Raw genomic sequence first — 26,355 nt, forward strand, 5'->3', positions numbered from 1 at the left:
ATTTTTTTCTCACCAGCCAATTTGTAAAAGAATTTACAAAACTCCAAAACGCTTTTACATTTAGCTCCGGACATGGCTGTGACAATAGACAATGGTCTCTGGTAAAGTGAGCTGCTGTAACAGTGAACATAAAGATAACCTTTGATTTGCATGTTTCTGTTCTCTAATCTTTTATTTGGAGTAGTGTAGGAGAGAGAAAGAGAGACACTGAGACAAATGGAGAGTGAGACGTTGTAAAAGAGGTGTGCAGGCCATGTTGTAGCAGTTTATTTAGTAAAATATGACTTTGAAGACAGTCAGGGAGGTGATGAGTCAGCTCAAATGGCTATCCTTTACATATTTTGCATAGACTACATATCTACATGCACTACATGTAAGAGTATTCCTTCACCGAATATCTGTTTTTAGGCATCCCCTACGTTCTTTAGCTGGAACACCTTAATAGTTTTGGATTCAGCCTGTGAGTTATATAAGGAAATCTTCAATGATTGGTTCATCATTTCACCCACACTCATCAAAGCCACAACACTGTGCTAATGGGGAGATCAATATAAGAATACAATTACATGAAAAGTGGGATACAGTTGTCTTAACTGTAAATTGGAGCTCTAAACATCAGCCAGGTCACTTGATGAACATAGTTTTAGAATGTTGAATTCAGCCTCTCCTTTAAACCTTTATTCTGTTTAATGACATCAAAAGGACAATGCCTTTTCTTTTTGCTCCGTCCTTTAGGGGTCATCTGCTTCCATCTCACCCTATCCCTCCTCTTTCACACCAGGCTCTCGTCCACCTGCTCTCCACTATCAATATAGATCACAATGTTGTCTGCAAACATTACAGACCACAGAGACTCCTGCCTGATTTAATCTGTCAACTCATCAAATCTTATTTGACTGAATGTTCTGTATATTCTGTTTTTTATTAACCTTAACCACTGAAATTAAAGTTAACTTAGGTAGTGCTTCAAAAAAATTACAAAAAATGCCTAGATGGGATTTAGTGTGGCTGCTGAGTACCTGGAAGTGTTTCTAGAAGAATTGTGGTAAGAGTCATCAATATGAATTTAAGACAATGATTTTCTTTATTCAAACTTAACAAACAACTTTGTCACATAAATTATTTAATTGGTAGGGCACTCAGAATAAAAGGACTTAAATCAGGGCTAAAAGTTTTCAGCCCTGATTTAAATGAAGATTACTACAGGTGTTCAGGAAGTTCAGGGGAGCATGACTACTCAAATCAGCTGCAGAGACATATATCAGCATCAGCAATTGGATTAGAGATACATACAGCAGAGTCAATTTTCAATAAACCTTTACTTCACCATAAAGACACGATAAATATCTAATCTAATCTAATCTAATCTAATCTAATCTAATCTAATCTAATCTAATCCAACAGTTTAGCTTCATTCTTTTAAGCAAAGTTTTAAAGTCTAATGTGGAATGTGGTGACCATTTAAAATTTGAGGCATTTTCTCATATTGATATTATTTATTTAGACTATGTTAATACTGTTTTTTTCATAAATGTAGAAACATATAAAAGCATATCTTTCTCATATTTAGAACCCTTAGCCAGTGAATCTTTCCATGAAAACTTAGTTTTCATGCACATGATACTGGGTACAACAATTACCTGAGTATCACATATTAGTTAAAATGACATAAAACAGAGTAAAGCTTCTATTCCTAATATTTATGATTATCTAACTAGTAGATTTTGGAAATTTTTCAAGTGTTTTATGATCTAAATTATATAAATTAAGAAAAGCTATCATATTCATGTCATAAATCATATTTCTTTATCATTTTTTATGTTCTGCTACTCGTTATTATTTATATTCACAGTCACAGCTAATTATTTTGGTATTTTTTGTTTTCCTTTCAATGAATGACTAAAATTATGGTAAAAAATGGTTTGATAATCATAGCTGAATCCCAATGTTTAAATTAATAATCAAACAAGATGGAGAAAATTCTTCAGTTTTAAAACCCCAAAAGGTTGATTCTGTTCATCTGGATGTAGCGTTTCCAGCGGGAGAAACGTCTTGTCACTCATCCAAGTTACAAACCATATGTCCAGATGAACAGAATCAATCTTTTGGGATTTATCTACCTGGATGATTGAGCATGCATCAAAACATTCAGTTTTAAAAGTTGAAACCAGGCAATGTTTGGCATTCCTGCTGGGAAAACTTCAGTTTACTAACTTTAATATCACATAAGTAAACAGAAGAGAAAAATAACTGGCAATCACTGCTACAATTCAATAAATAAAAGTGAAATTCTTCTCCATTATTAATAGGTCTGTTTCTCGCTCAAAAGTTGGCTTAACAGAGAAAAAACTTGGGTCCTCGTTAAATTTCTCAAACATTTGTTTTGTGGTAAAGTTTTCATTTGCTGTGTGTTAATATGAAGCAGTTGGGCTTTAATCTACTCAAATTATTGTCTCAGATTGAGTTTGGGGGCTTAGAACCACTTTCTTATGCAGGAGAAGATCTATGGTTGTTTTTTGTTTTTTTTGGGGGGGGGGGGAGGGGGGGGGTTGTGACTTGACAACACAATATTTTCAATTATAATTGAGTAAGTAAAACCCATAATGCTTGTGATTTTCTTTTCGCTCTGGCTTAAGACTCTTTAGGAGGATCCCAAAAACTCCACATTTATCCAGACTTAAGATAGTGGTTCAGGTGCAGCAGTTCCTTCAGTTGCATCTGGTTGTTTGGGTGTAGTGGATGGTTCAGGTATTGGTTCAGGTCCAGCCGTGGGTTCAGATGCAGTTGTTGGTTCAGGTGCAGTGGATGGTTCAGATGCAGCTGTTGATTCAGGTGCAGCTTTTGGTTCAGGTGCAGTGGATGGTTCAGGTATTGGTTCAGGTGCAGCCGTGGGTTCAGATGCAGCTGTTGGTTCAGGTGCAGCTGTTGGTTCAGCTGCAGTGGATGGTTCAGGTATAGGTTCAGGTGCAGCCGTGGGTTCAGATGCACCTGTTGGTTCAGATGCAGCTGTTGGTTCAGGTGCAGCCGTGGGTTCAGATGCAGCTGTTGATTCAGGTGCAGCTGTTGGTTCAGGTGCAGTCATCGGTTCAGATGCAGCTGTTGATTCAGGTGCAGCTGTTGGTTCAGATGCAGCTGTTGGTTCAGGTGCAGTGGATGGTTCAGGTATTGGTTCAGGTGCAGTTGTGAGTTCAGGTGCAGCTGTTGGTTCAGGTACTGGTTCAGATGCAGCTGTTGGTTCAGTTGTTGTGGATGGTACAGGTACTGCTTCAGGTGTAACTGTTTGTTCAGGTGCACCTGTTGGTTCAGGTGCAGTGGATGGTTCAGGTATTGGTTCAGGTGCAGCTGTTGGTTCAGGTGTAGCTATTGGTTCAGTTACTGGTTCATGTGCAGCTGTTGGCTCAGGTGCAGTGGATGGTTCAGGTGCAACTGTTGATTCAGGTATTGGTTCAGGTGTAGCTGTTGGTTCAGTGACTGGTTCAGGTGCAGTTGATAGTTCAGGTACTGGTTTAGATACAGCTGTTGGTTCAGGTGCAGTGGATGGTTCAGGTACTGGTTTAGATACAGCTGTTGGTTCAGGTGCAGTGGATGGTTCCGGTACTGGTTTAGATACAGCTGTTGGTTCAGGTACTGGTTCGGGTGCAGCTGTTGGTTCAGGTACTGGTTTAGGTGCAGCTGTTGGTTCAGGTGCAGTGGATGGTTCAGCTACTGGTTCAGGTGTAACTGTTGGTTCAGGTGCAGCTGCTGGTTCAGGTGTTGTGGGTGGTTCAGGTACTGGTTCTGGTGCAGCTGTTGGTTCAGGTACTGGTTTAGGTGCAGCTGTTGGTTCAGGTGCAGTGAATGGTTCAGGTGTTGTGGGTGGTTCAGGTACTGGTTCGGGTGCAGCTGTTGGTTCGGGTACTGGTTTAGGTGCAGCTGTTGGTTCAGGTGCAGCTGCTGGTTCGGGTGTTGTGGGTGGTTCAACTACTGGTTCTGGTGCAGTGGATGGTTCAGGTACTGGTTCAGGTGTAACTGTTGGTTCAGGTGCAGCTGCTGGTTCAGGTGTTGTGGGTGGTTCAGGTACTGGTTCAGGTGCAGCTGTTGGTTCAGGTACTGGTTCAGGTGCAACTGTTGGTTCAGCTACTGGTTCAAGTGTAACTGTTGATTCAGGTGCAGCTGCTGGTTCAGGTGTTGTGGGTGGTTCAGGTACTGGTTCGGGTGCAGCTGTTGGTTCAGGTACTGGTTTAGGTGCAGCTGTTGGTTCAGGTGCAGTGGATGGTTCAGCTACTGGTTCAGGTGTAACTGTTGGTTCAGGTGCAGCTGCTGGTTCAGGTGTTGTGGGTGGTTCAGGTACTGGTTCGGGTGCAGCTGTTGGTTCAGGTACTGGTTTAGGTGCAGCTGTTGGTTCAGGTGCAGTGGATGGTTCAGCTACTGGTTCAGGTGTAACTGTTGGTTCAGGTGCAGCTGCTGGTTCAGGTGTTGTGGGTGGTTCAGCTACTGGTTCTGGTGCAGTGGATGGTTCAGGTACTGGTTCATGTGCAGCTGTTGGTTCAGGTGCAGTGGATGGTTCAGCTACTGGTTCAGGTGCAGCTGTTGGTTCAGGTGCAGTGACTGGTTGAGGTGCACCTTTTGGTGCTGGTGCTTTAGTTGGTTCAGTTGCTGGTTCAGGTTGTTGTGGTGATTCAGGTGAACTGGTGGTATGCTGCTCAGATGATGGTGATTCTGTATTAATCTTTGGCCCAAATGGTTTTTGTTGCTCCTTTCCACTTTTTCCTCTTCCTGGTCTTTGGCCACATTCACATGGTTTGAGCTGAATGATGTTTTTAATAAGCTGAGCACTTGGGAAGTTCATACTTATGACACCTAAGCAACCATAGTTTTTAGAGATTTTTTTATGCCGGTCCACAAAGTTGTAAAGCCACTTGTTAACATTTTGAGCAAACATTTTTGGACTGTTAAAAAGTGACGTTGATGTCTCAGTTACCACAATGTGATGTTCACAGATGTGTGACTTGATTTGCTTTAGTCTCTGTTCTACATTTTTGAGCCTATTACGTTCAAAGAAACGTGAGTCATGGTTTTCTGTTCCAGCATGAAACACATCAGTCTGGAGAAAAACAATATTGCCCCTTGCGTCCTTCATATTTGGTGTCATCGTCTGTGTCCATATTTTATTTCTGAAGTTGTCAATTAATTCCTTTGTCAACTGCACAACTTGTTTCTTGTAAAGACCATGTAATGTCACTTTCAAAATCACTGTCTCACTTTTGTGATCTCTTAAGAAATCAAGAATGTCTCTGAGGACATTATCTAATTCCGTATGCTGCCAAAACATCCAGTGACTATCCCGAATATAAACATTTTTTTGTGTAGGCAACCAAATCCCAGCATGCAAGTCAAAATATCGTACTCCCACATTAAGTTGCTGCTTCAAATTCCAAACTTGACATATAGCAAGTGGTCCTCCGTATAATGTTAAGCTTTCGTGTGTTCCAGGAATGGAGATAGCAGATAGTGGGGTCTCTTCAGGTATAGACTTCATCCAGTCAAGGTTATAAGATCTTGGATCCAGGTCTGGGTTTTCATTGAAACCTAACCATGAACCTGAGCAGGAGGTTATTCTGGTGAGAGGAAGACATTTTTACTTCTATTTTTAATTCTTTCATTGTTCTTTCAAAGTCAGAAAAAAAGTTAGAATTGTTTATTTCTATACCAAACAAAAGAAGGACAGAAATGTTTGCTGAATATGTTTTCAAATCACAACAAGTCTTACTTGTAAGTAGAACAAATATAAAGCTCACAACTGATAACACTTTAGAATAATGTCACACTATCAAGCATTAGTAAGTGCTTAATGCATCATTTATGAAGCATTACTTCTCCTTAGTATGTAACTTATAGAATTTATAAATCTAGATATAATGTTTATTTTTGATTTAAGATCTCATATACAGCATGTTCATTTTTTAATTTAGAAAGTCTAAATAAGTGATCAACAAAGTATTTAGATAAGAATTTATATATATAATCATTAAGATTTTAGATATTAGTTTATTGTTCGTGAGTGTTAATAGAGGTTTTATACATACTTATTTCAAGCTGTAATCCATGGCTAATTCATACAGTTACTAGTTGTTAAGTATTTTGTGTAACCAGGACTATTTTTGCCTTATAAAGATTTAAAAATTAAAATAAAAGTACCTCAACATATAAAGTATAAGCTCATGTAAAAAGAACACAGGCAAAGCACAAAGAAATAGAGAAAATCCAAATCAGTGTTGCCAATTTAGCAACTTTGTCACTATATTTAGCGAGTTTTCAGCCCCCCTTTAGTGACTTTTTTTCCTAAAAAGTGACTAGCGACAAATCTGGTGACTTTTACTGGTGTTATTGGAGACTTATGATGACTTTTTGATGTGAAAGCACATATCGCTCTTACTCTCAACTCTGCTGTGGGCTGCTCGCCAGTGCCAAAACGCTCACAGGCGGGGGACAGTCCTCACGCAGCAGTTGCCCCCAGCTGCTGTCAGAGCAGAAGATGTTCACCCATACGCTTCCAAACTGCAAATGAATCACACCCTGGCTATAACGCAGTCAATTCTTCTTTTACTCTTACTTTTTGTGGGTGACAAGATTTAAAACTACTTAAAAACACACACGAAAAAAGTGTCCCAGGCTGTCTATTTCGGGTCACTTTTGCCAGTCCCAAGCCCAGATAAAGAAGGAAAGTTGGAACTGTGACATTAAAAAAACAATAATTGCTAAAAGAAATTTAATGTGTAGTTCTAAATATATTCTAAATGCTTTTAGGGTGTTTTTTTTTACTCATTTTATGTCTCTTCCATGATGTTATTTCTCTCTCCTACAGAGTCGGTTACAATTATAATTATAAGAATGACCAATTATGCAAATTAGGCGATGACATCATTTAGTGACTTCTAGTGTCTTTTAGGACAACCAATAGTGATTTTTCTTACTGAGGAGTTGGCAACACTGATCCAAATCCTCTATTAGTTAACTCTAGCCAAATAAGTCATTGGCCAGTCAGGTTCAGTTCTAAAGTGCTCCTGAAATAAACTAATTAGTCAGAATATCCAGCTCTGTGCTTTCACACAGGCAAACTCGGCTGGAATGAAAAAAATACTTCATGGCCTCCTCATTCAAAACATTCGGAGAAGTTAGCGTGAGGAAGAGAAATCAGATTAGAGTAGATTAGAGACTCACTGAGTAAAACAAGTTGTGTTACTTGGGGATAACTGTAGTCTGGAACAACAGCCGTGTAGATTGAAAGAGGAGATTCAGAAACGTGCACATCAGAAGTACAGTGGGATGCAAACGTTTGGGCAACCGTGTTAATAGTCATTATTTTCCTGTATAAATCGTTGGTTGTTACAATAAAAAAATGTCAGTTAAATATATCATATAGGAGACACACACAGTGATATTTGAGAAGTGAAATGAAGTTTATTGGATTTACAGAAAGTGTGCAATAATAAAAAACAAAATCAGGCAGGTGCATAAATTTGGGCACCACAAAAAAAAGAAATGAAATCAATATTAAGTAGATCTGCCTTTTGCAGAAATTACAGCCTCTAAACGCTTCCTGTAGGTTCCAATGAGAGTCTGGATTGTGGTATTTTGGACCATTCCTCTTTACAAAACATCTCTAGTTCATTCAGGTTTGATGGCTTCCGAGCATGGACAGCTCTCTCTAACTCACACCACAAATTTTCAATAATATTCAGGTCTGGGGACTGAGATGGCCATTCCAGAACGTTGTACTTGTTCCTCTGCATGAATGCCTTAGTGGGTTTTGAGCAGTGTTTCGGGTTGTTGTCTTGTTGAAAGATCCAGCCCTGGCGCAGCTTCAGCTTTGTCACTGATTCCTGGACATTTGTCTCCAGAATCTGCTGATATTGAGTGGAATCCATGTGTCCCTCATCTTTGACAAGATTCCCAGTCCCTGCACTGGCCACACAGCCCCACAGCATGATGGAACCACCACCATATTTCACTGTTGGTAGCAGGTGTTTTTCTTGGAATGCTGTGTTCTTTTTCCTCCATGCATAACACCCCTTGTTATGCCCAAATAACTCAATTTTACAGGGAGTGCAGAATTATTAGGCAAATGAGTATTTTGTCCACATCATCCTCTCCATGCATGTTGTCTTACTCCAAGCTGTATAGGCTCGAAAGCCTACTACCAATTAAGCATATTAGGTGATGTGCATCTCTGTAATGAGAAGGGGTGTGGTCTAATGACATCAACACCCTATATCAGGTGTGCATAATTATTAGGCAACGTCCTTTCCTTTGGCAAAATGGGTCAAAAGAAGGACTTGACAGGCTCAGAAAAGTCAAAAATAGTGAGATATCTTGCAGAGGGATGCAGCAGTCTCAAAATTGCAAAGCTTCTGAAGCGTGATAATCGAACAATCAAGCGTTTCATTCAAAATAGTCAACAGGGTCGCAAGAAGCGTGTGGAAAAACCAAGGCGCAAAATAACTGCCCATGAACTGAGAAAAGTCAAGCGTGCAGCTGCCAAGATGCCACTTGCCACCAGTTTGGCCATATTTCAGAGCTGCAACATCACTGGAGTGCCCAAAAGCACAAGGTGTGCAATACTCAGAGACATGGCCAAGGTAAGAAAGGCTGAAAGACGACCACCACTGAACAAGACACACAAGCTGAAACGTCAAGACTGGGCCAAGAAATATCTCGAGACTGGTTTTTCTAAGGTTTTATGGACTGATGAAATGAGAGTGAGTCTTGATGGGCCAGATGGATGGGCCCGTGGCTGGATTGGTAAAGGGCAGAGAGCTCCAGTCCGACTCAGACGCCAGCAAGGTGGAGGTGGAGTACTGGTTTGAGCTGGTATCATCAAAGATGAGCTTGTGGGGCCTTTTCGGGTTGAGGATGGAGTCAAGCTCAACTCCCAGTCCTACTGCCAGTTTCTGGAAGACACCTTCTTCAAGCAGTGGTACAGGAAGAAGTCTGCATCCTTCAAGAAAAACATGAGTGGAGTCCAAGTACTCCACAGCGTGGCTGGCAAGAAAGGGTATAAAAGAAGAAAAACTAATGACATGGCCTCCTTGTTCACCTGATCTGAACCCCATTGAGAACCTGTGGTCCATCATCAAATGTGAGATTTACAAGGAGGGAAAACAGTACACCTCTCTGAACAGTGTCTGGGAGGCTGTGGTTGCTGCTGCACGCAATGTTGATGGTGAACAGATCAAAACACTGACAGAATCCATGGATGGCAGGCTTTTGAGTGTCCTTGCAAAGAAAGGTGGCTATATTGGTCACTGATTTGCTTTTGTCTTGTTTTTGAATGTCAGAAATGTATATTTGTGAATGTGGAGATGTTATATTGGTTTCACTGGTAAAAAATAAATAATTGAAATGGGTATATATTTATTTTTTGTTAAGTTGCCTAATAATTATGCACAGTAATAGTCACCTGCACTCACAGATATCCCCCTAAAATAGCTAACACTAAAAATAAACTAAAAACTACTTCCAAAAACATTCAGCTTTGATATTAATGAGTTTTTTGGGTTCATTGAGAACATGGTTGTTGTTCAATAATAAAATTATTCCTCAAAAATACAACTTGCCTAATAATTCTGCACTGTAGTTTCATCAGTCCACAGCACCTTATTCCAGAATGAAGCTGGCTTGTCCAAATGTGCTTTAGCAAACCTCAAGTGGCTCTGTTTGTGCTGTGGGCGGAGAAAAGGCTTCCTCTGCATCACTCTCATTTGCATCAAATACTCATTTGCCTAATAATTCTGCACTCCCTGTAAAATTGAGTTATTTGGGCATAACAAGGGGTGTTATGCATGGAGGAAAAAGAACACAGCATTCCAAGAAAAACACCTGCTACCAACAGTGAAATATGGTGGTGGTTCCATCATGCTGTGGGGCTGTGTGGCCAGTGCAGGGACTGGGAATCTTGTCAAAGATGAGGGACACATGGATTCCACTCAATATCAGCAGATTCTGGAGACAAATGTCCAGGAATCAGTGACAAAGCTGAAGCTGCGTCAGGGCTGGATCTTTCAACAAGACAACGACCCGAAACACTGCTCAAAACCCACTAAGGCATTCATGCAGAGGAACAAGTACAACGTTCTGGAATGGCCATCTCAGTCCCCAGACCTGAATATTATTGAAAATTTGTGGTGTGAGTTAGAGAGAGCTGTCCATGCTCGGAAGCCATCAAACCTGAATGAACTAGAGATGTTTTGTAAAGAGGAATGGTCCAAAATACCTTCAACCAAAATCCAGACTCTCATTGGAACCTACAGGAAGCGTTTAGAGGCTGTAATTTCTGCAAAAGGCAGATCTACTTAATATTGATTTCATTTCTTTTTTTGTGGTGCCCAAATTTATGCACCTGCCTGATTTTGTTTTTTATTATTGCACACTTTCTGTAAATCCAATAAACTTCATTTCACTTCTCAAATATCACTGTGTGTGTCTCCTATATGATATATTTAACTGACATTTTTTATTGTAACAACAGACGATTTATACAGGAAAATAATGACTATTAACAAGGTTGCCCAAACTTTTGCATCCCACTGTAACTGTCCTGGAACTGTTTCTCTGTGAGTATAGCTGAGTTAAGCTAACATGGCTAACTAGCCCCTTAGCCATGTTTTTGACCCATTAGCACCACAGTCTCTGTTTACACAGTCTCTGTTATGCTGTTATGGTTGTTTTACACAATTCTACCTTTGTTTTTGATGCTAGCTTACTTCATTCCTGTGTTATTGTTACACCGTGTACATCTTCAGGGGCTGCCTTTTGTTCACCATTAGTGCTAATAATACTAATATTTAATATGGTTAGATTCACTGCTACTAAAAAGAGAATAAAAAGAAGATGGATATAAAAAGGTAGAATACTGCGTAAGCATTGCTGTACCAAAAAGGTTGACACAGTATTTTGAGAATTCAGATTTTATTGTCATTATGACCATTAAATACTGGTATTTACTGATATTAATGCAGTACCATCCCTGTTTTATATAAATGAGAAGAAGAAGGAGATCATCCAGTACACGTTTCTTTCCAGCTGAGTTCACCTCTGTGATAACTCTATTTCATTTAATTCAGGAGCACTTTGCAAGTGAAGCTACTCGATGCTGACTTATCTGACTAAATCTAGCTAACAGACTACAAACCAGAAGAAAGCTGAAACTCAGGAATGAACCAAAGGTATTCCAAACTCTTAAAAATTCCAAAGACTTTTTCCTATATTATCAATTTAATATGATGGACACACAGTTTTCTGATAACCTTATTCAATTTTTATTTTAATGGAAGACTGCTCTTACGAACTCATTTCAGTATTCTTCAGCTCTCAGATAGGTTGTTTTTTGCTATCAGTATATAAATATATTCTGTATCTCTTTATAGGTTGTCTGTAATTTTTCTATTGTGAAGATAGCTAATACTTGTTTGAGTCTTGACATACTTTTCTTTTCATTTATAAATGTTTTATAAGGCAATAACAGTTCCCACTTTAGATGAGGTCACACAAAATACTTACCTAATAACTATAAACTGTCTAAATTAGCCATGGATTACAGCATGAAATAAGTATGTATAAAACCTCTATTAACACACTTACAAACAATGAGCTCATATCTTAAGGATTATATATATAAATGTGCAACACAATCATTCTAATGATACCATGAACGCGTTATATATGAGCTCATTAATCACTAATAAACATATAAATGACTACTAAAACATAATCACTGAATTAAGCACTTACTAATACCTTACTAATGGTTTATAGTGTGAATTATTCTAAAGTGTTACCATCATTTTTTGTTTTACTTACATAGAGAAAAAGCAGAGGAAGTGATTAATCTCCATAATCCGTTTATAGGCTGGTCTGTTGAGCTCAGACAGTCAGGATGTGTCCAAATTTCTTTCCAAAATGCCTTTACATTTTTTTCCCACCGGCTAATTTGTAAAAGAATTCCCAAAACTTCAAAACGCTTGTACATTTAATGCGGATATAGCTGTAACAATAGACAATGGTCTCCGGTAAAGTGAGCTGCTGTAACAGTGAACATAAAGATAAACGGTGATTTGCATGTTTCTGCTCTCTAATCTTTTATTTTTAGTAGTGTAGGAGAGAGAAAGAGAGACACTGAGAAAAATTGAGAGAGAAAGACATGTGAAGGCCATGTTGTAGCAGTTTTAGTAAAATATGACTTTAAAGATAGTTAGGGAGGTGATGAGTCAGCTCAATTTTCTATCCTTTACATATTTTACATACACTACATGTAAGAATAAGGACTCTTTAGCTGACATACTCTAGTTCTTTAGCCGGACCAGGATTAATCAGTTAACCTATCCCCACAAACTGCATGTCTTTGGACGGTGGGAGGAATCCAGAGTACTCAGAAGGAACCCACACAAACACGGGGAGAACATGCAAACTCCACACAGAAAGACCCCGGCCTGATGGTGGAATTGAACTCAGGACCTTCTTGCTGTGCGGCAACAGTGCTAACCACCGTGCTGCCTATATTATATTATATTATATTATATTATATTATTCCAGCCCTGCGTCAGGCTGACCATCTGTCCTGAGCTGGAATAATATAATATAATGAGTTTAGCTCCATTCTTTTAAGCAAATGTTTTGAAGCTTCATCACTCCTGCTGACTGTTTAACATTTGAGACATTTTCTTATATTGATATTATTTATTTAGACTATTCTAATGCTGTTTGGCATTAAATATAGACACATAGAAAAGCTTATATTCCTCATATTAAGATCCATTAAATGGTGAATTTAATACTCACCATATTAGTTAAAATGACATAAAACAGAGTAAAGCTTCTATTCCTAATATTTAGGATTATTTAACTAGTAGATTTTGAAAATTTTAAGAGTTTTATTATCAAATGTTGATCATTAAACTAACTACTTACTAAGAAGAAAAAAATAGATGGTAATAAACGTGAAATTCTCCAATAAAAATTGGTCTATTTCCCTCTCAAAAGCTTCTTGTTAAATTTCACATGGATTTGTGGTAAAGTTTCCATTTGCTGTAATTGGGCTTTAATATTCTGTAATTAAATATGGATGGTATATTTTTTCTATATTTTATGGGTTAATATTTAATAATATTTCTAACTTTTAAAAGCTATTACCTCACTTGTTAGCCTTGCTAGGAAAGGTCAAGTATGACAGCAAATTTATATTTTACCATGTTAAAGATCACTTGTGAACATCCTGAGTCCTGTTGATAACATAAGTAACTGTGAAAAAATTATGCACCTGAACTGTGAAAGCAACTTAACTACCCTTAAATCTAAAGTACAGTGGTAATTATATGACCACATGTCTGATTATTTACAAAATGTTTAAATTTTCTCTTAAATTCTGTCTACTGTACCGTAAAGTAAACAAGGATAGTTTAATTCATCACTGACACTATAATATGCGGAATTTTCATTTTCCCATTTCTAAGACATTTGTTTACAGACAATTGTATTCCTTTTCTGTAACTTATTACAAATAATTATTACTTAAGTATTACTTTTATTGTTACATTTATTACTCCACTTATCCTCTGAAGCACTTGCGCCTTCTCCAGTGTGTATCTAATTTGTGCTCTTTCTTACGCTGTGTGACAGGGGGAACAACAGGATGTGAATCAATTACTGGTTCAGGAAGCACAGAATAATGTGTTGGTCCCATTTTTTTTGATTCAGCTGAAGTTGTAGGTTCATGTGAAGCTCTTGGTTCAGGTGAAGCTGTTGGTTCAGGTGAAGCTCTTGGTTCAAGTGAAGGTGTTGGTTCAAGTGAAGCTCTTGGTTCAAGTGAAGGTGTTGGTTCATGTGAAGCTCTTGGTTCGGGTGAAGTTGTGGGTTCAGGTGAAGCTGTTGGTTCAGGTGAAGCTCTTGGTTCAAGTGAAGCTGTTGGTTCAAGTGAAGCTCTTGGTTCGGGTGAAGTTGTGGGTTCAGGTGAAGTTGTTGGTTCATGTGACGCTCTTGGTTCAGGTGAAGCTCTTGGTTCGGGTGAAGTTGTTGGTTCAGGTGAAGTTGTTGGTTCGGGTGAAGTTGTTGGTTCAGGTGAAGTTGTTGGTTCGGGTGAAGCTGTTGGTTCGGGTGAAGCTGTTAGTTCGGGTGAAGTTGTTGGTTCGGGTGAAGTTGTTGGTTCAGGTGAAGTTGTTGGTTCAGGTGAGGCTGTTGGTTCGGGTGAAGTTGTTGGTTCAAGTGAAGTTGTTGGTTCAGGTGAGGCTGTTGGTTCAGGTGAAGTTGTTGGTTCAGGTGAAGCTGTTGGTTCGGGTGAAGTTGTTGGTTCAGGTGAAGTTGTTGGTTCGGGTGAAGCTGTTGGTTCGGGTGAAGCTGTTAGTTCGGGTGAAGCTGTAGGTTCAGATGAAGTTGATGGTTCAGGTGAAGCTGTAGGTTCAGGTGAAGCTGTTAGTTCAGGTGAAGCTGTTAGTTCAGGTGAAGCTGTTGGTTCGGGTGAAGCTGTAGGTTCAGGTGAAGTTGTTAGTTCAGGTGAAACTGTTGGTTCGGGTGAAGTTGTGGGTTCAGGTGAAGTTGATGGTTCAGGTGAAGTTGTTAGTTCAGGTGAAGCTGTTGGTTCAGGTGAAGTTGATGGTTCAGGTGAAGGTGTTGGCTCAGGTGAAGTTGTTAGTTCAGGTGAAGCTGTTGGTTCAGGTGAAGTTGTTAGTTCAGGTGAAGCTGTTGGTTCAGGTGAAGTTGATGGTTCAGGTGAAGGTGTTGGCTCAGGTGAAGTTGATGGTTCAGGTGAAGTTGATGGTTCAGGTGAAGGTGTTGGCTCGGGTGAAGCTGTTGGTTCAGGTGAAGTTGATGGTTCAGGTGAAGTTGATGGTTCAGGTGAAGGTGTTGGCTCAGGTGAAGTTGTTAGTTCAGGTGAAGCTGTTGGTTCAGGTGAAGTTGATGGTTCCGGTGAAGCTGTTGGTTCAGGTGAAGTTGTTAGTTCAGGTGAAGCTGTTGGTTCAGGTGAAGTTGTTAGTTCAGGTGAAGCTGTTGGTTCAGGTGAAGTTGATGGTTCAGGTGAAGGTGTTGGCTCAGGTGAAGCTGTTGGTTCAGGTGAAGTTGATGGTTCAGGTGAAGTTGATGGTTCAGGTGAAGCTGTTGGTTCAGGTGAAGCTGTTGGTTCAGGTGAAGTTGATGGTTCAGGTGAAGCTGTTGGTTCAGGTGAAGTTGATGGTTCAGGTGAAGCTGTTGGCTCAGGTGAAGCTGTTGGTTCAGGTGAAGTTGATGGTTCTGGTGGAGCTGTTGGTTCAGGTGAAGTTGATGGTTCAGGTGAAGCTGTTGCTTCAGGTGAAGTTGATGGTTCTGGTGAAGCTGTTGGTTCAGGTGAAGTTGATGGTTCAGGTGAAGTTGTGGGTTCAGGTGAAGCTGTTGGTTCAGGTGAAGCTGTTGCTTCAGGTGAAGTTGATGGTTCAGGTGAAGCTGTGGGTTCAGGTGAAATTGTAGGTCCTGGTGTTGGTTCAGGTGAAGGTCTGGGTATGATTATTATTCTAGTTGTTGGTTCAGGTGAAGTTGTGGTTACAGGTGACGTTGTCAGTTTAGTTGTTGGTACAGGTGCTGGTCCCTTCTTTCCAGACTGTCCTGTTCCATCTCCGTGTCCACATTTACATGGTTTGAGCTCAGTGATTATTTTAATAATTTCAGCACTGGGGAAGTCCATACTTATGACACCTAAGCAACCATGATTTTCTGAACTGGTATTGTGTTGCTTCAGAAAGTTGTAAAGCTGTTCGTTAACTTTTTGAGCCAGTTTTATTGGTTTCTCAGTAGTTGATGCTGACGTGCCAGTCACCATAATGTGACGTTCACAGAGGTTTGACTTGATATTCTTTATTTTTTTTTCCACATTTGTGAGCCTATTATGTTCAAAGAAATGTGAGTCATGGCTTTCTGTTCCAGCTCGAAACACATCAGTCTTGAGAAAAACAATCTTACCCCTTGCATCCTTCATTTTTGGTGCTAGTGTATTTGTCCATATTTTACTTCGGAACTTGTCAATTATTGTCTTCATCAAGTCTTCAGCATCCTTGTTATTATGAAAAACTAACTTATGGAATGTCACTTTTAGAATCACAGTCTCATTCCTGTGGTTTTCTAAAAAATCAAGAATATGTCTAAGAACTTCACCTAAGGGAATTTCTTTCCCAATCAACCAGTGACTATACCCAACATAAATGGTTTTTTTAGGAATCCAATTTCTAGAATGCAAGTCAAAATATCGTACTCCTACATTAAGTTGGTCTTTCAAATTCCAAACTTGACTTTGCAAATAACTTGCAAATAGTCCTTTGTACAATGTTAAGCTTTCATGTGTTCCAGGGATAGCGATAGCAGATAGTGGGGTCTCTTCAGGTATAGACTTCATCCACTCCCGGTTATAAGAGCTTTGACTCAGGACTGGGTTTTCATTGAAAGCTGACTGTGAACTTGAGCAGGTTATTCTGATGAGAGGAAGACATTTTTACTCTGTTAATTCTTTTTCATTCAGAACCCCCCCCTCCCCCCCAAACTAAGGCATATTAGCAATATTTGCTATTTATATATGTTTTTGCAATCACAACAAATTAGTCTTAAAAGTAACACTAGTTTGAACTATTAAAAACACAGCACAATTTATAATTTTATGTTTTACTTACATAGAGAAAAACCAGAGGAAATGATAGAACTCCATAATAAGGTTTTAGGCTTGTCAGTTGAGTTCCAAATTTCTTTCCAAAATGTGTTTAAATTATTGTTTCAGCAGGGAAATAATTCACAAAAACTTAAAAAGCTGTTAGCTGCAGACATGACTGTAACAATAGACAATGGTGTGCACTTAAGTGAGCTGCTGGTAAAGTGAACATGAAGATAAACTTTGATTTGCATGTTTCTGCTCTCTTATCTTTTATTTAGAGTAGTGTAGGAGAGGGAAGGAGAGAAATTCTTGTGTTACTCTTTTATTAGTGATGAGCAGCAGGAGGAGTATAGAGCACGATGCTTTTGTGGATGAATCATCTGCCTCAGAATGTGAATAAAACTCAGAATACTGTGGAAATAGAGCCTGCTCATCTCCTTTTTGTACACAACCTATGTGTTGATCTTCCACTTCAGCTTGTGGTCAGTGCAGATACACATAAGTGCACCGTGGGTATAAAAATGAGTGAAAAAACAGCCAATGTCCAAAAGAAAAGCTTCAGAAAGTCAGGAGAACTATTTCTCAAGACTTCTTTAAAAAATTACAAGAAACTGTGGCTCACTTGAAGTAAAATATAAAGAAATAACGGGGGGAACTAGATTTTTGTACAAGGAATGTACAAGATGTCCCAGATCAAATACGCTAAGCTAGCTAAGGCTAGTTATCATGCTAAGCTGACTATGCTACACACCTAAATGATGAGGTAAAAAGATACAATTAAAGACTGGTAAAGCTTTATCATTACTGTTTACAAACATGTTTTGTTTCCATGTTTGGTGCTGGGGGAGACTTGTCTACATGAGGTTTTGAGAGCTTTGCAATGAAGAGAGGCCTCATCTCTCAACATTAGTTGCCAACCGCACTCATTCTCTTGGTTGAATGGGAGCAAATCCAAGCTGGAAGGTTAAAAGATGTGGTGGAAAGTCTCCACAGGAGAGTGTAGAATAAAATTTAACAATTACACGTACACATATGTTCTTTTAGCACTTTTAGACTTTGGTTCACTGAATAGCCCTTTAAATGTAACCTGCTTATAAAGGGTTAGTTAGTTAGTCTGTTTAATCTTGCACATGGCATACCCATTTACCTTCTGTGTTTGGTTGTAATGTGCTGTAACGTCATCCTTATCCTGTCCAATAAGCTTCTGTCTGTACACTCCTTATCCTCTTGTTGGCCACCTGTTACATCTTAGTGAGCAGAAGAATGATCAGATAAGACCTAGCATGAACATTTCACTTAACAGTGGCAATCCACAAGAGGAACAATCAGTTAACTGGGTGGAAATGAGCAGAGTTTTTTTCAGCTGCAAAGGATTTTTCTCCTTCTGACGCCTACCTCTGCGACAGCTTTGTGCTAAGGAGCTAATCCTCCTTTTCTTTTGACTTTGCAAGATGTCTATGAGAACTCTCCCCCTGGTTTTCATTAATCTGGGTGGAGAGATGCTTTACATACTGGACCAACGCCTGCGAGCTCACAACACCTCAGAGGACAATTCAGAGAAAGGTAGAGGCAGCTGACATCTTTGTAGATGTGTCTTCCCAGTTTGTGTCAAGCTGTAGCAGTCTGATGCCAATTTATAAACTTTAAAAAAAGTGCTTTTCTTATGTCAGATGCATAACTACCCAAATTACAAATCTGCTTTCCTTCTTTTTCTTTCTTCTTTTGTTGGAAACCCAACATGGCTGCAGGAGTGTGGTCAGAAAATGACAGGAAAAGAGGTATTACTTGAGCGTAATGTTCTTTAGTCAGCTCCTCCAGCATCTCTGAGCTCTCTTAACAAGTCAGAAAATATATAATTTTCTTGAAAACACATGTGAAATTGTCACACAGAGCCAGACAAGTAGCTAGACACCTACCACAAATTTGTATATACAGTGCACCAGCCACTTTATTTGGTACACTTTTGCACTCTGGTCTTCAGAACTGTGTTAATTCTTTGTGGCACAGGTTCAGCAAAGTGCTGGAAACATTCCTCGGAGATTCTCATCCATATTGACATGATAGCATCACACGATATGACTCTGCCATTGCACCACATCCCAAAGGTGCCCTATCTGATTGAGATCTGGTGACTGTGGAGGCTATTTGAGTAAGTGAAGTATGGCATGATTTTAGCTTTGAGACATGGCACAAAGCTGGAAGCAGCCATAAAAAGAGATTGGTATACCTGAACCTTAGACACAAGGATCAATCTATGCGCATAAGGGCGATCGTGACTCAAGAGTTGGCAGTTCGTCTTGTCATCGGAAGGTTGCCGGTTCGAGCCCCAGCTAAGTCAGTCTCGGTCATTGTGTCCTTGGGCAAGACACTTCACCCGTTGCCTACTGGTAGTGGTCAGAGGGCCCAGTGGCACCAGTGTCCGGCAGCCTCGCCTCCGTCAGTGCGCCCCAGGCCAGCTGTGGCTACAATGTAGCTTGCCATCACTAGTGTGTGAATGGGTGTGTGAATGGGTGTGTGAATGGGTGGATGACTGAATGTAGTGTAAAGCGCTTTGGGGTCCTTAGGGACTAAGTAAAGTGCTATACAAAATACTGCCCATTTGCCATTCATGAATGAGAGTCTGAAAAAAGAGCACTCAGAGTTAAAACACATATGAGGCTATTTGCTCACAGAAGGTGGACAAGAAAATGATTGGACTAGAGCAATGATGTCACCAGTTTGACAGGTTGGGTAAGAGGAAGTGATGTAAAGAATAGACAATCAGCCCAAACACCAAGGAATTCAGGCAGATGAATTAATACAGATTTTCCTTAACTTATACTTAAGCTTCATTTGAATAGGTGTACTTAACAAAGTGGCCAGTGAGTTTATTTAGACTGTCTCCCATATATATTTGGAGTTGTATAAATAAATAAAAAATGCATAAAACAATGGTAAACAACCATTTAAAAAAAAAAAAAATTACCATTTTTTTCCTTTTTCATGACCTCTGTGTTTATCGACCGCACTAAGAAAGAAGTAGCTTCAATTCAAAAGCAAAATTCTCCACCTTTCTGTTTGGCTGCTTCTCCATTTCACAGTCATGAATGACATCGTTGGGACCATGTTCAGTAAAGCCTTCATGGATGAACTTCTCAAACCTCAGCAGCTGTATTCTCACAGGACAATGAAAACGGTGCTAACTCGGTTAGCGCACGCCTCCATCATGAGACTGAACCCGGCCAGCATGGACAGGGTAAATACCAAATACCAGGAACAGGAGCACTAGATTATAAACAGCAAGTGAACTGAAAAACTTTTTAAAGTAAAAATCTTCCCCTTGTTCACAATGAAAGTTTTCCCTTTACTGGAAAAAAATACCAGGAAAAACAGAGTCGATTCATTGATCTCAAACCTATGACTCAGTCCTTGAAGTTCGGAAATAAGCTTCCACAGTTTACTCATTACCTCTCCCTATAATGCAGGACTGTCAAACCTGCACCCATAAAATTTACTTCACTTAATGGAGCAATGATTTTATACACATCCCGAGTCATTAGGGACTTATAGTCATGTGAAAAAGAAAGCAGTCCTGTAAAACCTTCCTGCTTCCATAGGGAATACTGTATGTAGCAGCCAGGTGCTGCTAATCAAATGCATTTCATAAACTTAATGTGAGCAAGTATGTCCACTTGTCAAGTCTAACAAAATGCATTTGGAAAACAACATTTTGCAGGTCAGGACCATTCAGGTGTGTGTTAACACAATGCCACAATCTTCTCAGGATGAGATGTCCTAGAAAATTCACTCAGAAGTCAGACTGTGCAGAAAACCCAGGAGCTACATCTCAGACTTTACAGCCAACAATTGGCATGTTAAATTTTAAAGTTCATGACAGCACAACTAGAAAAAGACTGAACAAGTGGTTTGTTTAGAAGAGTTGCCAAAACAAAGCGTCTTCTCTATAAATCATTCATGGCAGCAGAGCACAGGTTTGCAAAGCTGTATCTGAATAAACCACAAGATGGAAAGTGTCCTGTGTACGAATGAGGCCAAAGTGGAGATGTTTCGGTAAAATCCACAGCACCACATTTGGGGAAAGCCAAACGCAGCATACCAGCAAAACACCTGACATCAACTGTTAAGCACGGTGGTGGACGGGTAATCGTTTGGGCTTGACCTGGACAGCTTGCAGTCATCGAGTCAAACACAAACTTCTGTGTATACCAAAGTATTCTAGAGTAAAATGTGAAGCTATCTGTCCATTACCTAAAGCTTGGCTGAAATTTGGTCATAAAACAGAACGATGATTCCAAGAACAGCAGCAAATCTGCAAAAGAAAAGAATCAAAATGTTGCAGTGGTCCAGTCAAAGTCTAAATCTCAGGTGACTGAACTGCTGTGCACAAGCAAATTCCCACAATCCTTACTGAGCTGAAGCAACACTGTAAAGTAGAGTGGGCTGAAACTTCTCCACAACGATGTGAGAGACTGATGAAGTCAAGCAGTTACTACTTATTACTTCTAAAGGTAGTTCAACGAACAAATGAATTGTGGGTTGTAGTTAGTTTCTCACAGGACTGTAACTCAACATATATTTTATAATTGTATTATTTGTTTCTGATAGTTCTTAATTTTTATTGAGGGTCAGATGATTTTTTACTTGTTACTTTCTTGATTTGTCTTATAATTTCTTTGTTATTATTATTAGCTTTTAATGTTATTGTTTTAATTGCATCTTTCTCTGTCATATTAGTCATGTGAAGCAGTTTGAAGTGCATTAACCTCACGGAAAGTCCTACACAAATTGCTTTCTCTCAGATATTGATTGATAATTGATTGTCAGATTGTTCTGGTATCTTATTAATACATAACATGACAAAAAATGTAAACATTTTACAGCTCTGTTAATTTTTTAAGGTGTAGATTTGTGTTTTTGTTCTTGTAGCTTTATGAGCTAATGGTCATGGCTTTCAAATATCAAGTCTTCCTTTGTCTGCGGCCAAAAGACCTGCTGCTCATCTCATACAATCACATGGACACCATCAGGGAATTCGTGAAAGACACTCCCATGGCCGTGAACCAAGTCGATGAGACACACAGGAAAATCATTGAGGTATGACTCAGATAACTGAAGTTATATAAACCTTGTATTTATAAGGTGCAAGCATCCTCTGCAGCCATTGTCTCTCTTTGATGTAGGCATACTCGTCTTTATCAGAGGGTGAACTCCAGCTTCTCAGACAGACTCTCCTCACATTTTTCCAAGACATGCACGTTCGTGTGAGTCCCCTGCTTGAAATCCCATCCTCCTCAAACATATTAATATCAAATTAAACATTTCATTTTTCTGCTTTCAATTAATGCTCTCTCTTTTTTTAAGGTATCACTTTTCCTAAAAGATCAGATCCAAAATCCCAACGGACGGTTCGCCCTGGCGACGTCAGGCCCAGTGCCTCATGGGACTGATGTTCCTGGGCTTATTAGGTATGTAGGTTACAGTGTGTGCAGATGGTTTACATATAGTTTTGAAATGAATTTCAAGGAATCCATAAATGTAAATCAAAAATATGTCCTCAGTCATATTTGTCACTGTCAATGTAATAGAGCATTTTATGCAAAGTAATAAAGGTCAGCTATGCAGCAGCGCCAGCGCATTTATCCTTTCCCTGATAGTAAGCGCTCAGATGTGCCCCCTTTAAGCAGAAATACATTTTGTATACATGCATTCTTCAGTTGTAAGATTTCTGGGGGATTTTTGCACATACTGCCTGTTTCAAATATATCCACAACATCCACAACGGTATCAGATCTGTGCTTTGGCCCATATGTGTCTTAAGTGTGCCAAAGTGACCATATCAAAAGAATTCAAAGCAGTCATTTCATCAGTCTTTCACTAATTTCTTTGGATTATTTTGTTTACAATGAAAAACAAGCACAGAAAAGACCAAAATTTAACCTTTGTTTGTCTTTGTTGAATCAGAAAAGCACCTCCTGCCTCTGTACCACGTATCCCTTTACTTCTACAATGTGATATTTTTACATAAGTGCTGATTAAAAGCATGTGCTGTAAGCATCATTCATGCAAACTAATACACATGCGAGTACTTTATTAATGTCTGTCATTAATGAGTCTGCCATTGTTTGTCAGATTCTCAGTGTCTTTATCACATATTTGCTTCTAATTCAAGTTTAGACGTTATAAGCAGAATTAATTTCTACTGTCAATGTTTATACACTGAACCTGGTTTAACATCTGCCACTTCATTAACGGCACTAGATGTGGCCACTCTGTGGCCTGGTGGTCTGATGCAACTCTGAAGTCACCGCCAAAAGGCTGACCAATCCCAACTTTCAATTTTCTTTAAAAAAAATGTGTCCACAATCCAGAGTGTCGCCATCTGTTTCCTGTTTTCAAAGGATATTTGACTGTCGCGGCAGAGAAGTGAGACGAAGGGAGTTCCCCTCTGGAGGGAGTTACACCAGCTCCATCAGAGAGGGGTCTTTCGAGCTGCATGGAAACAGAGTGATCAGACTCGGCATGAACATGTATGTAAATATGCTGCTGGACACTACATGGTGAACACACACACTGAACCTGTGGGTGACACTGCTGCGTTTCATGACTTAAAGGTACACTGTGGATCATCCAGAGGAGACACACACGTCCAGGGCTCCCTCTGTAAAGGTAATAACATGTCAGGGAGGTCACAGATTTCATTTTACAGTTATGGTTGGTGATATATATATATATATATATATATATATATATATATATATATATAACTTAATATTGTCCTGAACTACACCTGAGCTCTTGCTGTTGTGAAACCATGAAATTATGTTTAAGCAATAATAGCAAATCATATCATATGGAGCTTTTTTCCTACAAGGTGATATTTACCTTTGATAGTGGTGTTTAAAGGATGCTCAGGTGGCACCAAGGGGCTCAAAATGTTGCACCACTTTCACACTCACTCCACTAACCTGATGCTTCCTAGTTTGTTTGGAGCCAGAAGTGACAATTTTTGAATCAGATGGTAGGGCACCGAGTTAGCTAAGGTTATCTAGCTGCAGCAATAAACCCAAAAAAACAGACATATGCTTGATATATTAACATATTTTTAGATATTTCTTACGCCAAAGGAACCCAACATACATTTGTTATAGAGTGGGAAACTGTCCATGTGCCTCCAAATCACTTTTTATACCAGGCTGTGAACATGCATTTAAATGCTGTAAATTTGGATATTTTGTAATGGAGGTCTGCGGGGATTCACTCATTTTTGCAGCTTGCCTCAAGTGGCCACTCAAGGAACTTTAGTTTGTTTTGTACTTCTGTGTTGGCTTTGTATATTAGCCCCAGAAATTCCTGCTTGCCTGGACATTGATGCATAGTAAAAGCCGTTAATGCTGTTATGGCAGTGGCCCGTTCCCTGTGGTTTGCACACGCAGCTCTTTATTGACACACTTTTTGCATATACACTTAAACTCACCTCACTTGCCCCGCTGTTCAAAACATCTCACTGGTGTAGGCTCATCATTGTGTGTCTCTCTACAGCCTCATACCTTCTATAAGAGAAGAGCTTAATTGGGTGTGTAAGACAGGTGTGCCCAAACCACACTACTGTGGTTTCCTGGCTTCTACAGCTGAGCCAGAAAACCACACCCCAGTGCTACTGCTGTACAAAGAGAAGATGGTAATCAGATTAATGAAGTGTCAAAAATAATAATAATAGTGTTTCTCAGTAACTGTGAATGTTTGTGTCTGCTTATATTATCACCATATCAACATTAAACGGCTGGTTAGACGGTGTAATGTTTAATTAGTCAATATTAACATTAATAATGTTTGAAAACTTGTAGTAACTCTTGTGCTGCCACTGCACCCCTCCCTTTCCTGAACCATTATCCACAAATAGAGAAAACTTGGAACAGTTGTGAAGCTTCCCAGGAGCGCATTAGTTGCAAAAGACTCCAGAACAACATCTAAAGAACTGCAGGGCTCACTTGTTTCAGAGTGGACCAAAGTGGCATCCATGAGAGAAAAACACCACTGACCAAAAAGAATACGCAGGCTCATCTCACATTTGCCAAAAACATCTTGATAATGAGAAAGAAGCTGGAATTTTTTTAAGCTTTGCATGCCGTTACATCTGGTGTAAAACTAACAGCATTTTATTAAAAGGAACATCATGCCAACAGTCAGACATGGTGGTGGCAGCGTGATGGTCTGACGCAGGTTTGCTGGATGATTTGCCAAAACTGGTGGAACCATGAATTCTGATTTCTACTAAAAAAAAACCTGAAGGAGAATCTCCAGCTATCATTTCTTGCCCTGAACCTTAAACAGGCTGTTCTTTCTTAAAAACCCTCCAGTTTGGCTGAATTAAAAACATCTCTGTAAGGAAGATTGGGCCAAAATTCCTCCACAGGGATGTGAAAGACTCATTTTCAATAAAACGCTTGATTGTAGTTCTTGCTGCCAGCAGCGATGCAACCAGTTATTGGGTTTAGGGGGAGTTTTCAGAGGGCCAGGTAGCACTGGAGAACGTTTTTCCATTAATAAATTATATAATTTAAAAACTGCATCTTGTATTTAGTTCTCTATTATTAAAATTTGTTTGATGACCTGAAACATATAAGTATAACAAATAGAAAAAGATCAGAAAAGGGGCAAATACTATTTTCACAGCTCTGTTATAACCTGCCTCTGCACCTCCATCGTGCTGCAGGCAGACGGCTCTCCCAACCCGCTGGCGAAGGAGGAGCTGAACCTGCTGGCTCGTCTGATGGGCAGCATGAAGACAGAGAACAAGCCCAAAGACGAATCAGGTTTTCGAATCAACCTGTTCAACACAGACAAAGAGGAGGCGGAAGCGTGGGTGTTCTTCTTTTCTATTTTAATTCCCTGTTGTTACATTAACATAAATTTCCTCATCAAGGCCTTTTTATCTTGTTTCACAGCGGAGCATCAGCTAGTGCTGAGGAGTCCTTGTATGGAGTGATAAATATTCAAGCAATGCAGGTATGATCATGCAGACTCTTCTGGGGTATTTCAGTGAACTAAAACTAAACCACAGTCAAGAAAACAGTTTAGTTTGACTTAAAAAAAAAAAGGCAACTGCTGAGCACGTGAACAAACCTAACAATATAAACAGAAAATCTGGCAAAAAAGTGTGTTAGTGTGAGTGTCTGGCTACACTCTGGACTGTTGTTATGACTGCCATGTCTCTCTTAAAACATCTGTGATGAACTTAATCCAAGTTTTTGGTTCAGGATGAGCAGGCGGCATCGGAGTTGGCTCGCATCGCCGGACAGTTTGAAGAAGAAGAAGAAGAGAAACCCGAAAAACCCAGCAGCAACAAGGGAGAAGAGCTCCTGGCCATGATGGACGACCTCTGACTCATTTATCCAGTCTGTGGTTGTTTGATGATCGGATGGTTAATCTCCACTGTGAACTTTAATCTGAAATCTGCAGTATTCAGTGAAACAGATGCAAGAACTCAACATTATAACACAGTTACAATAGACAGAAACTATTTTCTATGTTTAAATTGCAGCTGAACTGACTTGGATGTTAAACGGTAACACCTGCTGTGTTTGAGGTTTCATTTTCTTTTTAACAATTTAATGTTAAATAAAAGTATTTATTTATATTTACATGATTAGGCTGGCTCGTGTTTACATGCTGTAAAACAAAATGAGTTGCAAATGTTGCTGTGAGACAGGGAAGAA

General features: G+C 39.5%; 1 protein-coding gene across 1 annotated transcript; it reads left to right on the forward strand.

Annotated features, from left to right (window-relative positions):
* Positions 1–17,863: 17,863 nt before the first annotated feature.
* On the forward strand, positions 17,864–26,280 carry oscp1a (organic solute carrier partner 1a). The gene is made up of 11 exons (XM_086279461.1): positions 17,864–18,202; positions 18,388–18,417; positions 19,720–19,874; positions 21,566–21,733; positions 21,820–21,900; positions 22,001–22,104; positions 23,038–23,166; positions 23,251–23,305; positions 25,353–25,498; positions 25,585–25,645; positions 25,897–26,280. The coding sequence occupies exons 1-11, from the start codon at positions 18,091–18,093 to the stop codon at positions 26,020–26,022; spliced, it is 1,167 nt and encodes a 388-aa protein (XP_086135587.1). The 5' UTR covers positions 17,864–18,090; the 3' UTR covers positions 26,023–26,280.
* Positions 26,281–26,355: the final 75 nt, after the last annotated feature.

The sequence above is a fragment of the Aulonocara sp. 'chitande type north' Nkhata Bay genome, linkage group LG22 (assembly GCF_057382095.1).
Source record: "Aulonocara sp. 'chitande type north' Nkhata Bay isolate Kocher_YH1m ecotype deep benthic linkage group LG22, A_spYH_male_GT1.1, whole genome shotgun sequence".
Taxonomy (NCBI): Eukaryota; Metazoa; Chordata; class Actinopteri; order Cichliformes; family Cichlidae; genus Aulonocara; species Aulonocara sp. 'chitande type north' Nkhata Bay.

Bases quoted from the DNA above. Each gene is read 5' to 3' on its own strand.
- oscp1a (XM_086279461.1), top strand. From the start codon at position 18,091: ATGTCTATGAGAACTCTCCCCCTGGTTTTCATTAATCTGGGTGGAGAG. The intron at 18,203-18,387 runs GTAGAGGCAGCT...ACATGGCTGCAG, and splicing joins AGAGGACAATTCAGAGAAAG to GAGTGTGGTCAGAAAATGAC. The intron at 18,418-19,719 runs GTATTACTTGAG...TCCATTTCACAG, and splicing joins AGAAAATGACAGGAAAAGAG to TCATGAATGACATCGTTGGG.